The sequence below is a fragment of the Thermobia domestica genome, chromosome 11 (genome assembly GCF_964235325.1).
Source record: "Thermobia domestica chromosome 11, izTheDome1.hap1.1, whole genome shotgun sequence".
Taxonomy (NCBI): Eukaryota; Metazoa; Arthropoda; class Insecta; order Zygentoma; family Lepismatidae; genus Thermobia; species Thermobia domestica.
Window position 1 is genome coordinate 189,700,361 of NC_137464.1, and position 14,539 is coordinate 189,714,899.

Sequence of the window (14,539 nt, forward strand, 5' to 3'; positions counted from 1 at the left end):
TTCGAGAATCTTCCTGACAAATTTTAAATTCGCAGTCAATCAAGTTTATAAGACAACACCTATTCTCTCTCTCTCTCCACTTTTTCTATAAAGTGTAAATAACAGAATACTATTAGAAAGGTTTGTGAATCATGCGTAACGAATTTTGTTTGCATTCGATCAAATTCGCTGTAATGGTGTTCAACTGGAGTCTGGAACAAATAGCAATGAGACTGCATTCCCTTTGTTTCTGTAGTATATACTCGCGTATTAGTACGAACAAATAACACAATGTCTTTCTCTAGTGCCAGTTAATTACAAATACAAAACGCTTAACTAAAAAAGGAAAATACTAGATATATATAAATCTATCTTCTCAACACTAATGACAATGAGATTGGGAAGCTTTCGAATTCTTCTTGCACATTCCATGGAGTATGTAATATTATGTATTGTTATCGTATATTATAGTATGTGATGTATACTACGTTTACCATATATTACAAAGGCTCTTTAATCGTAAATGTAACAAATCAAATTATAAATTGAAAATTATTATATTTTTTAAATCAACATTTCAGTTCTTCCAAAAAGGACGAATTCCTATTTTTTAAAATCTATTTAATAAAGCCTGTTTATTTTCTTTCTTTTTCCTGGCTGCTGAACTTGATGTACTATCCCAGTACTTGCCTTGTGCTTTTTGAGAGAAAACTAAAGGATTCTTCAGTCAGGATGGGTGGCCCAAGGATTTGAATCCTGAGTGCAATAGGGGTTTTATTCTTATTCTATATTATTTAGAATTACCCACCTCTTTGTTACTCTACAAAGCTGTCTATTTTTCCCTGTCTAGAAATCGAAATATAAGCAAGTGCCAATGGTACAAAGCGGAATGGCATCACGGATACCTTTTGTGCGACTTTTTATTATTTTTAGGCTTAATTTAATATCTCACGAATATGCACGGAGAATAAGCGACATGGTATGCTAAGAAGATGATAATGATGGCATGATGAACGTAGGCCTAGTAGGAAACAGGAGAACCCCGAGAAAATACATGTACATATTGTGTGTCTATCACAAAGCCCACTTAGCGGAAGCTGAGATCGGTGCCAGACGTAAGAACTCTACCATTATGCCACCGCGGCTTCACAATCGAATTCCATAGTTTCATGTGTACAATAAGACATGAATACTTAAATGATATTTTAAATACGAGTACGGCTTTAAATGTACAACAAAGGTTAAGAGAATCCAATTGTGTACGGTCAGTGCGGGTAATTATGAGACAGATTTCACAACTTTTTCACGTCACTCAGCTTACATTAGTTTTGAAAGCAGTTAACCAAGGCAGCAGTTTATGCTACCAATAGAGTAACAATTTACTGTCAAGAAATTTCCTGTCATCTCATAAGTTGATGAGTAAATGTCAAATTTGTGCTGTCTCATAATTTCCCTCCAAAAGGGTAATTATGAGACACATGTTGTTCCCAGCTGTCCGTAGGGTGATATTGAAGTATGAAGGACTCCAATTGTGAAAGAAAGAAGTCTTAGTTACTTTGTGTTTATTACTTAAAGATATACAAATATAGGCTGAGGTACAAGGAAATAACTAAGAAGAAAGTGGAAATAGCTACTAATGTTATTCTAACATTTTTGTGAGTTGACTATAGTAGGTCTTTAGTTTAATAGCCTATATTAGATAGTTTCAGGTTACAAAACAGGCTTATGAAACAAATTTAGACCAAGTTCTAGACTGTTCACTAAAAATTAACTTAAGTCACTTCTATCTCTTTGTTTTAGTAAGGCTACTTTTCAACAAAATAATGTAGTTGGCCCCGCGTAGCCTAGTCGCTAACGCTCTCGTCTTCGGTGTGAGCGGTCCCGGGTTCGATTCCCGGTGGGGGCACTCGGTCGAAAAAGTGTAAAAAGGTTTCTCAGGCCAGCCATCTTGAATGAGGTTTCCCTCATTCACACCAGGCAAATGTGGGGATGGTACCTAACTTATAGGTCCCAGGTCGCTTCTTTCCTTTCCCAATCCTTTCTTCCTTACCTTTCCCTGGATAGTGTGCTCGCCGAGAGACGTCATCCCTCAAAACGTGACGGGTAAATGGCCATAGATGCCGAAAGCCCAGAAATCCAAATCCTAAATCCTACAATAATGTAGGTCTACAACTTTTAAAGTTACTAAAAAACAAGATTATATGACTACCTAAAGTACAGAATACACCTTTTTTTTTTTAATTTAACATAATAAGTTACAGAAATAGATTCTAGTTATTTCTCGAATACATTAATTTAGCACGTGTCTCATAATTACCCTCCATATAAGCAAAATGAGATACAACATAAAAAAATCAAATTAAAAAAAAATAAATTAAACACACTCATCATCTCCATTGTGACGAACTCTGGTTGGAGACGCCAATTTATGAATACGCTCTCTTGACGCAATTATTTAAAATTGACAAATATCAAAATAAACAGAAAAAAAGAAAAAAGAAATTGTTTCATAAATCTAGTCTCATTTCCACGGAAACATCCTGACTGAATATGCCAATTTAGAAGAGATAGTTATTTATTTATTTAAGTTTACTGTTTATTCTCATTCTAACTTTTGACTTTGAACTTTATATTCCATATATTCTAACTTTTTTCCAAGTTCTTACTAAGGTAGTAACCGCTTGTGAAAGATTTGCCACTTTTGTAGAATAAGGTACTATTCTGTTTATTATATATACTAAAATTATACTATAACAGATTTAATTATGACACAAGACTGAAGTAGAATGTTCGATTTCTCTATTATTGACTTTTTATTGTTTTCAGATAATGGAATACAAAATATTCAACATTCTGATTAAGATGGATAACATCATACCGTTTGAATGAAGAAAAGATATTTATATAGAAAATTTTTGTAACTTGTTAAAGATTTACATTACTATTTATACAAAGTACATTTTTTATTATTTAATTTCATAACGTAATTTCTGATATATTTTCTCATACTGAAATAAATCATCGAATATTTTAAATTGGTTGTTTGTATTACGAAAGAATGAAAGAAAAAGAAAAAAAATCTTACTTTTCTGTTTCAAATACCTCATTGTACTAACATACGCAGCACCTCTATGATATTACTCTATAGAGGTGCTGCGTATGTTAGTACTATAATTTCACTATAATTATATGAAACATGATCACAAAAAAAATGGCACTGCTATCGGTTTGGTGAAGGAGGTCACACAAACTTGTCTTACGCCTTTTGTTTACATCGATTTTTTTTTTTTTTAATTAAAAGTCTTCCCAATCATCCCCTTCACCCGGAAGCATATACATGCTTTGCCGATCTCCACTTAAGCTTGGGAACAACTCAAGTGGAAAGATCGGTAACAACGTGTTTGGTCGCGTCCGAACTATCCAATAACAAAGATTGAAACAAAAAAAAAAAAAGAAATGTTAATTTTACCTTTCTCGTATCAATGGAAGTTTACCGCGAGGGATAGTTCACTACACACGCAATTGTGACTATGTACGTTCCGCGACCTGCTCTCGCGTCAATAATCAAGACTCACAGTAACAACACAAAAATAAGAGGAAAGCAAAAAGATTGAAACACCGGGAACTAGTGCTTAGCTACTCATATTTAACAAAAAGGTAAAACTGATTGTCTTACATGCACTGGTTGCTACATGAATACTTTGATATTAATGTAAACACAAACTGAAATGAACCATGAATATTAAAATATAGCAACGCAAGATAACATCTATATCATTCATATTAAACACACAACAACATTTAAAATTCGTATATCAAATACTATTATAACCTTTCTTTGCCAAAATAATAATAATTAAAAAAATACGTGCCGATTATTTTTTGATATTCTACAAGTATGCAAAGTTTCATTCAAATCAGTAAATTACACTTCCGTAAGTCTTCTTGTTAGTGCTGTTCAAATGGAACAAATAAATTAATTGGCGGACATGAAGTCAGAGCAAAGAAAAATACGCCGATGTTACGAAGAGACTTAGCAACGTTTGTGAAAATTACAAATCTAATGATGTAGTTACAGTCTCAAAAGGAATTGAGTATAATTTTAAATTCTGAGTTGAGTGACCCTATGTAATTTTAATTTTTTTCAACAAAATTCCTTTGAGGTATTATAGGTATTATTCAGTTTGTATATATTATTACTGTGTCTCGGAACTTTGTGCAATATATTTATTTCTATTTAGAAATGATGCTGAATACTTTGCGGTAAATTTGATTTTTGAATTAGATTTTATTATTATTCTATAAAATTCGCCTATGTACACCTCTGAATCGAAATTATTGTTACGAATGGATTGGTGTTGTATTATCACCCTGTTTTAATAACAACGTTAATCACTACACTATTGCAGAGTGGCTACACTATGACACTTCATGACTGTTCATTACAAGCATATGATTAATGCAATCAAATATTAGTCTATACACCGAAACGTCCTTTACAGACAAGTGTCCTTACACCGTAACGTTCCTACACCGAAACATCCTAGACCCGTGTGCACATATAGCAGTAAAAATGCAGTGTATAAAACATATATTAACTTAAAAACGGAAAGGTTGAACACAGGTCTTCTCATACAAGTTAGTAGCTCGGTTGGTTCCTTTCTGTATTGGTACCAAAATATAATAAATATTTAATTGACATAGTAGGTATTGCCGAGCGAGCGTTAGTGAGTAAAGGAAGGCGGGTGAGAGCCCCACAAGGTACTTTGTTTTCTGTTTTTATTAGAGCTAAATGGGAAGGAGGACCTGTGTTATAAAACCTTGTCCTTAAAAACACAAAGTTATGCTAGGTGGTCACTAAAAATCACGAATGCTATCCAACCGGGTCAAGCCGGGGCCCGAGATAAATGAAAGCTTTGAGTTTTACGTCCCAGGCTTCTAGCAATAGGGTGCATGTGTAAGAAGCGGGCGCGCCAGCGACGGTAAGATTACGCATAAGTGAGGGTAGTCGAAAGACACCTTTTAAGTCATAAAAACACCGTGCCTCGCATGTGGAAAAGCTTTGCGGCATTTCATGATTACTATGTATACTGCCTTTACGTATCACTTCCTTATGTAGAATTACTTGGAAAGTACACACTTTCCACTACCTTTGTCATAAGAAAAGCAGGATATAGTATACATGAAGCTGCATCAATTTCCAAACGAGCAGGACGCTCATACTTTTAGGGATTATTCATTGAGTATGTACGAACTTACAAAAGGGGTAACAAAGCGTCTTTTATTTACTTATCGACTGATACGAAAATAAAAAAGAACGTACCTGTACTTTATATCTGCACGTGTAGTGCCCTTGTACTTTATCTATGACTGTGTGTGTGCGTGTGTGTGTGTGTGTGGAAGGAAGGGGGGAATTTAACGCATATCTCATGTCTTGTGCACATGGATACTTCTTACTATTGCACTAGGTAGAAAAGTTATGGTATTTCATGTAGAGGATATAATATACATGAACCTGCATCAGTTCCCGAAGGAGCAGGACGCTGATACTTTTAAGGATTATTCATTGAGTATGTACGAACTTACAAAGGGGGTTACAAAGCGACTTTTATTTACTTATCAACTGATACGAAAATAAAAACGAACGTACCTGTACTTTATACCTGCTTGTGTAGTGACCTTGTAGTTTATCTATGACTGTGTGTGTGGGGGGGGGGTATTTAACGCATATCACATGTCTTGTGCAAATGGATACTTCTTACTATTGCACTACGTAGAAAATTTATGGTATTCCATGTAGAAGTGGTAATAGAACACAGAAGAAACGCAGATCACGGGGTTCTCATGTATATTATTACCACTTAAAGATTTCACTTCATTTTCACTGTTACTTGCTCAAAATATAGCTGAGCAAGATAGATAAAAAGAAGGTATTCGGTTCTGCAGCCATGAAACGTATTAGGAGAATTTCTTAATGCCATCCCCCACTAGGAACGACTTTATACGAGACGAGCCCCGGTAACTTTTTACAATATTTATAAAAAAGGGAAAGGCTGTCCTAGTGTAGCTCCCTAATTAATTTAGCCGCCTACACAAATTTGTTCCTTATAAATACGTCTTTCCATTAAGAGTGTTGATTTTACCTGTAAATTTTCAATTCACAAGATTACAGCAAACCACATTACATTTAACACATACACAAACTATAGCCACCATAAGTATTTCGATTACGAACTTGCACTTCACATCGCAACAAATGCAAGGGAGATTCGAACATGATTCATCATTACTCGGATGGACTTTGTTGACCAGCTTGGTTATAAGATTTTATCTTTGTTACACTCATTTATTATTACAATACCAAATATAAAATTTTATACCACTTCTGCTTTTACAAATCAGTAGTAATAGTGAATAGCGTAATATTTCAAAACGAAAGTTAAAATAAAATTATTAACTAATAAAAGACAGCGAACGTTATTAAATTTGTAACATGGTGGTTAATTTCTCAAATTTCCCAGTTGCTCACATTGATTTCTATGGCTTCAGAATAGGAAACCAAGTTCTAACATGGCTTCTGTCTGGCAGCAGGTGTTTGCCTTGGATGCTAGATATAACGCACATCGAGCTCCAAACCACCCTAATTATCGTATGTTTACATATATTTATAGTTTAAGACATATGGGATAAATTGTAATTACAGGGAGCCAGAATTTTTTCCTAAGAATTAATATTTTTTTTATAACTATAGCCTAATTTTTGTTAGGTTAGGTTATATTACGTTTTATTTACCTTCATGGTTTGTATTGACCTCATATATGGATAACGGGAAATCGGGCTAACTACTAGACCCATAATTTCAATTGTACGTGTGAAATTACCTGACTTAACCGTTCAATTAAAGTGAATAGTGTTAAAAAGGATAAAAAAAATTAGGTAATAGTTAAGAACAGCTACTTCTCATCTCCCGTGCACGAGGATACATCTTACTGTTGCACTACCTAAACACCCTAAGTACAAGGGCAAGAACTCAGTCTATTACCTACTTTTTAACATCCTAGATAGTCAATGAATAATGCCTGAAAGTATGGCGTTTCTCGTCCTTCCCTAAATGGGAAGTACGGCTCCTTAACTATGACCAAAAATTAAATTTACCATCCCTTGAAGCAGCGAGACTATATGAGACGTGGACATACTGCTTAACGTAAGATCAGAACAGTAAGAGCTTGCTGGGAATCGAACTCGTGTCTCCCTCGTGAAAGGCGCGTACTCTAACCGCTTAGTCACGCTTGAGTTAAACATGGAAAAAAATATGGTCTGTAAACTAATCCGATGGCATTTAATATCTTCCCCAAAACCACCAACTGCGTCGGAGCCTGTAGTATGGCCTTTAGTGAGCCATTGTAAACTGGAGATCTAATCAACCAAGTAATTTGAGGGTAAAAATAATAATACCTATCAAACCTTGAGCCTATAATTGAAGGTTGTCCTTGGAATAATATTGATTTTATACATATTTTACGTGCAACCCAAGTTCAAAGTACTCACAAATTGACTAATAAAGTGCTGGATATTAAAAGGGTTCTGGTCTAGTTTAGGCACACCATATATTGCAAAATATGCGGGTAAAATATTGTGAATGGCAAGACGTTTATTAGAAATAAATATCTTACGTTTACAAAAGTAGGATACTAGTCTAAAACTATTACAAGTATTTTAAGACTTAAAATAAGTGAGTGCATGTGAACTATTTTCCGCCGTCACAATATTTTTGCACAGTGTATAAAGCTATATTTAATGTTTACAAGCAAGGATTATTAGTTTAAAACCATTAGCCTACAGTTTCTATAGGAATTCGTTCCACTGCGAAAGCCTGCGTTTTTTTCACTACCTTTCCTTACGTGCATACTTATCTTCGCTCATGCGCCTGCCTCCCTTCGGACGATATCATCCGAACCCACCATCTTTGCCCTACGCTGAATACGTTAGATAACATTAGAGCGTTTTAGCGGCCATCTAGCACAGATTGGTTTGAGTTCCTTACACTGTAGTTTTTGTGACACACCCGGACGCTGTATTACACTCAAATCTTCAATGAATTATAATTCTTAAAAATAATTATTTTTTAGGCATTGAATATTATTGTGCCAACTACAGATTGATGTATGGTAGTATATGACCTTTCAGTTATTTTCCCAACAAAATGTATTGACTGCCCATTCGTGGCCGAGTGGCTAACGTGGTCCTGGGTTTGGTTAGATTTGGAGATAGTATTGGATATCAACTCAACAGTGTTCAGATCTTACTTTGCAGTAGGTCGCGTCACATACAGCCTTGGTGCTTGAAAGGACATTAAATTCAAATAAATCGAACCAAACAATATATTGAAATATTAAAGAATAACCAAGGGAAGCCATAGACTTGCATGCTTAAGACAAAGTTATAACAGATAAGAAGAAATTAGATTAATTGCGCGAAATGTGTGCTATTACTTGTACGAAAATGCTATCGCGACTGATATTGAAAAGTTAAATTTTAAAACGTTAAACTAACTACATAATTCCGATTTCATTTTTTACGCAACTTGTACATATAATGAAATAACATCTTTTACAATTGTTTTTTTTTAACTTTTCGTATTTTTCATTCACCTATTTTCCTTTGAGCATCTTCAGAGGTTCAGGTTTAAAATATACATTTACTGTAAAAGAGGGTTGTCTGGTTTAAACCAAGGTAGTTTCCACTGACATCTGTCCTTAGCCACCTGGATCCAGTTTCTAATTTGTATTCCTACTTTTGCGAGATCCATCTTAATATTGTCCTCCCATCTGCGTCTAGGTCTTTCTAATGGTCGTTTTCCGGTTGGTCTTCCAGTTAAGATTTTGAAAGCGTTTCTACTTTCTTCTATCCTGGCTACATGACCTGCCCACCTGAGTCTCCTAGACTTGATGATCCTAACAATGTTTGGTAAACCGTATAAATTATGTAGTTCCTCGTTATGAAGCTTCCACCATTCCCCATTGCCGTTCCTCTTGGATCCGAATATTCTTCTGAGGATCTCTTTTTCTTAAATATTTTCAGTCTATGTTCTTCCCTCAGAGTGAGGGACCATGTTTCGCAACCATATAGAACAACAGGCATGATTATCGTTTTATGTACACAGGTGTCCAAAACTTAAGCATAATGACTGTTCGAGTATATAGAGCACGAAGAACGTAAAGAAGTCACAGCAAATGCAACCACCATAACAACATATCACTTAAAGGCCACACTAACACGGAACAGGCCAAACTTGAAGGAAAACATGGCAGAAGGTGTCACAGAACACAAACTCGAACAGCCATACATGTCTGGTAACTGTATTAGGGTCAGGTTATTGAAGAGCTCTTGGAGTAGGTAATTCCATTCCTTATGAAGAGCAGTACAGAGCTCCTGGTGTGTCCTGGAGGCAGCTGGCGGGTTCCAACACATCCTCCTGATGCGTCCCATTCATGTTCAATCGGGTTTAGGTCAGCAGGTCGCACTGGCCACTCAATATGTTGGATGTCTTCCGTCTTTAAACATTCTTCCACCAGTTTGGCTCGACGGGGACGGGCATTGTCATGCATAAGCAGAAACTGTGGGCTAAGTGCGCCCCTGAAATGCCGCATATGGGCATGCAGAACCTCGTCCCTGTACCTCTGGCCGTTGATGGACCAGCCTCGAAGATGTGCTGGTCAGTATGACCATTCATCATAATGCCTGCCCAAACCAGTATTTCCCTACCATCATACCGATACCTTTCCACGATGTTCTTGAGTTGTAAACGAGTTCCCGGTTCGTGCCAGATCAAAGTGCGATGGGAACCGCTTTGGGAACTGACTCTGCACTCATCTGTGAACATTACGCTACCCTATTCGTTGGGGGTCCACTGGTGATGTTTTCGACACCACTGTAAACGGGTCCTTTTGTGTGTCTGAGTCAGTGGAATGCATGTTGCTAGTCGTCGGTCATACAGTCTACTGGCACTCAGTCTCTGGAACACGGTATGGCGTGACATTCTCACTCCTGAGGCGGCTGCAAGCTCCGTTCGCAGTTCTCTTGCAGGCATGGTGGGATTCTGACGCGCAGTTACGGACAAGTATCGGTCCTGTTGTGGAATTGTCACTCGTGGTTGTCCTCCACCGGATGTGTTGATAAACTGTTTCCACAACCTAGACACGACACTTTGTAGCACATTGATGGTTCGTATTAATGCTGTCTGTGTGCCACCTTTTTCCAAGCGCTCGATGATCCGGCCTTTGGTAAATGCATCTAAATGACGTCTTTGTACCATATTCCATTAATCTATTGATATATTCAACTTAGCAGTACCCTACACTCACTACAACACTCCACTCACTGCATACACAAAATGCACCTATTTCGAATCCAAGCACTGACTGGTGTTCGCTTTCTTTCCATAGGAGGTCAGGTGGACGTTTGCCACATCCGGTTCAATGCTCCTCACAAGCAATACATTCCAACCACCACAATTTCTGTGGTCGCGATAGCCTTCCCGGACTTGACGTGCAACTTCTTGCATTATGCTTAAGTTTTGGACACCTGTGTATTTTAGGCTTCAAATTCCTCGACAGAATTCGCGACGACAAAACTGAATAATAACACGAATTCCCTGCTTTTAGTCGACATTTAATTTCTTCGTGAATGTGGTTTTCGTCTGTTAATATTGATCCTAGATATTTAAATCTACCAACTTGATCAAAAGTATTATTCGTTATTTTAACGCATCCATAATTTGCCGTATTACGATCCCGACAAACTTCCATGTGTTTAGTTTTCTAGGCATTTACTTCTAAACCCATGTCCCTGCAAGCGTTTAATAAGGCCTCTGCATTTCTTTCTATCGCTCTCCTATCATCCCCTATTAAATTTACATCATCAGCATATGCCATAACCTGATGAATACCATTCAACTGTAAGCCCTGGTTGCTATCTTTGATTTTCCTTATAGCGTGTTCCAGAACAAAGTTGAATAATAATAGCGACAACGCATCTCCTTCTATCCGGCCACTCTTGACGTGAAAGCTCGTGGACAAAAATTTTCCTACCCGGACTTTACCTTTGGAATAATTTAACAATATCTTAATTAATCTAATTAGTTTTTTCGGTATTCCAAATTCTGTAAGAATGTTGTACATGCTTCTCTCCTAACCGAGTCGTAAACCTTTCTAAAATCAATAAATAGTTGATGTACCGGGGTATTGTATTCCCACTTCTTTTCGAGTATTTGTCGAATGGTAAATATTGGTCGATAGTTGATCAGTTTCGTCTAAATCCGCACTGATATAATCTCCAATAATTTCATCTGCGTATGGGGTCAATCTTGCTAATAGAATGTTTGAGAGGATTTTATAGGATGTTGACAGAAGAGAAATGCCTCGGTAATTATTACAGTCAGTTTTGTCGCTTTTTTTTTTTTTTTTTAATTGCAACGATGATTGATTCTTTCCACTCTTGTGGCAATTCTTTCTTGTTCCCGATAAGGAGATGAGTTTATGTATCCTGTTCCACAATTGTTCACCTGCAGCTTAAATTAACTCAGCAGGAATTTCGTCTACACCCGGAGACTTGTATTTCTTTAATTTCTTTATAGCAATTTCTACTTCTATTCGGTTAGGTACTGGGATATACGGTTCTGCGGTGTGTATTTCCTTTTCTCCACGCACATTAGTGTTTGGCTGCGTGTTAAGCAATTCGTCAAAGAAATTCTTTTACCTGTTTAAGATGCTATCTTTGTCAGTGAGGACTGTTCCGTCAGCTGTCTTTAAGGCACGAGGGTGAAAGCCTTCTTAAATTCGTTGGTCCCCTTGTACATGTCCCAAATGTTTTTATTTTTATTATTATCTTCATGTCCTTAATTTTAGCTTTCAAAAAATTGCGCTGCTTGGTTCTAAAAGTTTCGGAACTTTCCCGCCGATTTCTACGAAATTTTGTGTAGTTATTTCATTCGGATTTTGTAGCCAACGTAATTTTGCATGTTTTCTCTTCTCCGCTAGTTGAACGCATTCCTGATCGAACCTTGGTTTTTTCCTGCGTATTTCGGCGTGCCCTAATTTTTCTTTTGCTGAAATTTTAATGCTATCTCCAAGTATCCTCAACACTAGTGCACTCCAAATCTTCTAAAACCGAAAATCTATTCGAAACTTCAATTTGGTATTCCTCTCTTACCTGACTCTCTTCTAATTTCTTTAAATTAAATGTGACATTGATTCTATGATTGTTCTTGGCTAAGTGCAGAGAATTTCAAACCAGAAGACATTTTGTAATTATAATCACTATATTGGATCTGCTATTTTGAATTTCATAATTTGACATCAGATTCAGAATCAGCTGTCCTAAAAGCATCCTGGCAGTATGTTTTTTTTTTTTTTTTCTATATTAATTGATTGTATTCTGTCTATGCCTGGAGACTACCCCTAACGTTCAAAGGGTAGTTTCCAGTCTTAAATCTTCACCATTGCCGAAACAAGAAAATACGTGTCGCTTATTTTTCGATGTTCTACAAGTATGCAAAGTTTCATTCAAATCGGTGAGTGACACTTTCGTAAGTCTCCTTGTCAGTATGTTAATTCTCATAGTAAGTAATTTATTAGTCATTACCAAACACGCCATGAACACAAATAGTGTATTATTGTAGACTTTGATTACATAAACCAGAAGTATTTAAAATGAATTGATTCAATTTTTCAGATGATATTTCGACTTCAGCCTTGCTGCTGCCTTCCTTGGTCTCTATTTAAACATTTCCTAAAGCCAAAACCTGCTTCACTTTCTTAAGTGACTTTTACTTTAAACAGAATAGTATGATTTAAATATCTTTAGTTTCTTTGGTAGATCTCTGAAAAGTAAAATATATCTTTTAAATTGGAAACTGTGCAAATATCCGTTAATATAAGATACATTCGTTGACTTATTGACTAATGTGTCGTCACCATTTTTCTTGAGTATATAGAACTTTCGCTTTAACAAACATGGGTGCAGTGTACAAAAGGACAGTCAAAAATATCGTCTGAAAACTCAGGTCAAGCTCGTTTAGGTAAGCAATTAACGATTTTCATTCATTTAAGTATGCACGCAAAATGCATTCATTTAAGTATTTTAAATTTGGTTTTAAAAACCAAGTGGTTATCTTTATAATATACTATTATACCTATTTACTTTTGTATGTCGTCTTTATTTTGTAGTTACTTTTTTTCTTTTTTTAAATAGGAACATTGTACATTAGAAGGAGAAACCAGCTTCTAAGGGAGCACATCGGTGAGGAAGAGGTACGATTTATCTTTTTGTACGCAAAATTTATATACTAAATATGGGTTGTAGTAACAAATATTAAATTATATTACGCTTAAGAACTATAAATCATCATATCATCTAGGAGGAGAAATGTTCTGACTTAACTGGTGTCAGTGGTTGCATAACGTTTGTCTGTCACATGGACTAAAGTCGGTCATCTTGACTACATTGATCGTTCTGAACACGAAAATGGCAATAAAAAATTCCTAACACGTAACGTTTTTGTAAAAGAAGCGAATTGGGTTCTGGTGAAAACTACAAATTCATTAATTTTCCTGATGCATAATTTTCATTACGTCACTAATATAATAATGTAATTACGGAATATGATTAGAAAATATATATTCATTTGCAGATAAGGTAACCCATTATGTAACAAACTAATGTTGCTCTCGAAAAATTAGTCTTTGACTTGAATACGACTCAATGAATATCTATTTTTCACAATAATTTAAACTTATTTTAACATAGTTTTAAAAAAGTTTTAAATTACAATTTTATTCAATATTTCCATTTTTATTTATTATTAAGGTTAATCTAAAGCCGTGGAAAAGCGGCGTCAGAAGGAGGTACACTTTTTCACTCACAGGGGGCATAGTTTTCAGTTTTTACGAAACTTACAAAAATAGATAGCAGTGTTCTCGTACGCAACTTGAAAGATAGGACAAGATCTTTGATTTGAAAGTATATCTTCCCTCCTTTATTTTCTTTCCTCGCGAAGGGCGGGCAAACGGTGTGGGATGTCGTTTGTCTGCGACCTTGGTAAGAATTTTCTTTTTCGATACGTCCGTTACTCTAAGTAACCCGACACCAGTAACCCTGACCACTGTCCAGTAGTCTGCAGCTTTTGCGGAAGGAGAAGTTTGAAGCTAAGCGTGCCATTTCTTATAATGAACGCTGAATTAGTGAAAATGCCGATTAGGCCTACTGAGAGCACTTTTTTTTTTCGGTATTTGCAGTGTATTGCTTTTCTTTTTCACGTAATGCTGGAATTGCAGTTAAATACGCATTTGCGCAGCATAGATTTAATCAAAGATTTCAGAAACGGTAACTAAAATTGAATACAAGAACTTTCAGTGGCGTATACAGAATGTTATGAAGAGGAGTTCAAGCACCCAAATTCATATCGTATGACATCGATCGGTACAATGTAGTAAAGGGTAAAGTATGTACACAAAATTTTGAATTCTTTATCTAATATAGGGGTTTTGAAACTTGTTGCTCC

At 36.0% G+C, this 14,539-nt stretch overlaps 2 protein-coding genes across 2 annotated transcripts in view; one reads left to right on the forward strand and one right to left on the reverse strand.

Moving 5' to 3' along the window:
* Positions 1–6,277, reverse strand: part of PolG2 (DNA polymerase subunit gamma-2, mitochondrial) — a 37,008-nt gene extending 30,731 nt beyond the window's left edge. The window contains exon 1 of the mRNA XM_081731425.1: positions 6,123–6,277. The gene's annotated coding sequence lies outside the window, so the exon portion shown is untranslated. The remainder of the gene's footprint in view (positions 1–6,122) is intronic.
* Positions 6,278–6,519: 242 nt separating this feature from the next.
* Positions 6,520–14,539, forward strand: part of LOC145665399 (WD repeat-containing protein 13-like) — a 55,412-nt gene continuing 47,392 nt past the window's right edge. Inside the window, 2 exon segments of the mRNA XM_081732704.1 lie at positions 6,520–6,628; positions 13,231–13,289. Coding sequence (XP_081588830.1) covers positions 6,550–6,628; positions 13,231–13,289 — 138 coding nt within the window. The 5' untranslated portion in view covers positions 6,520–6,549.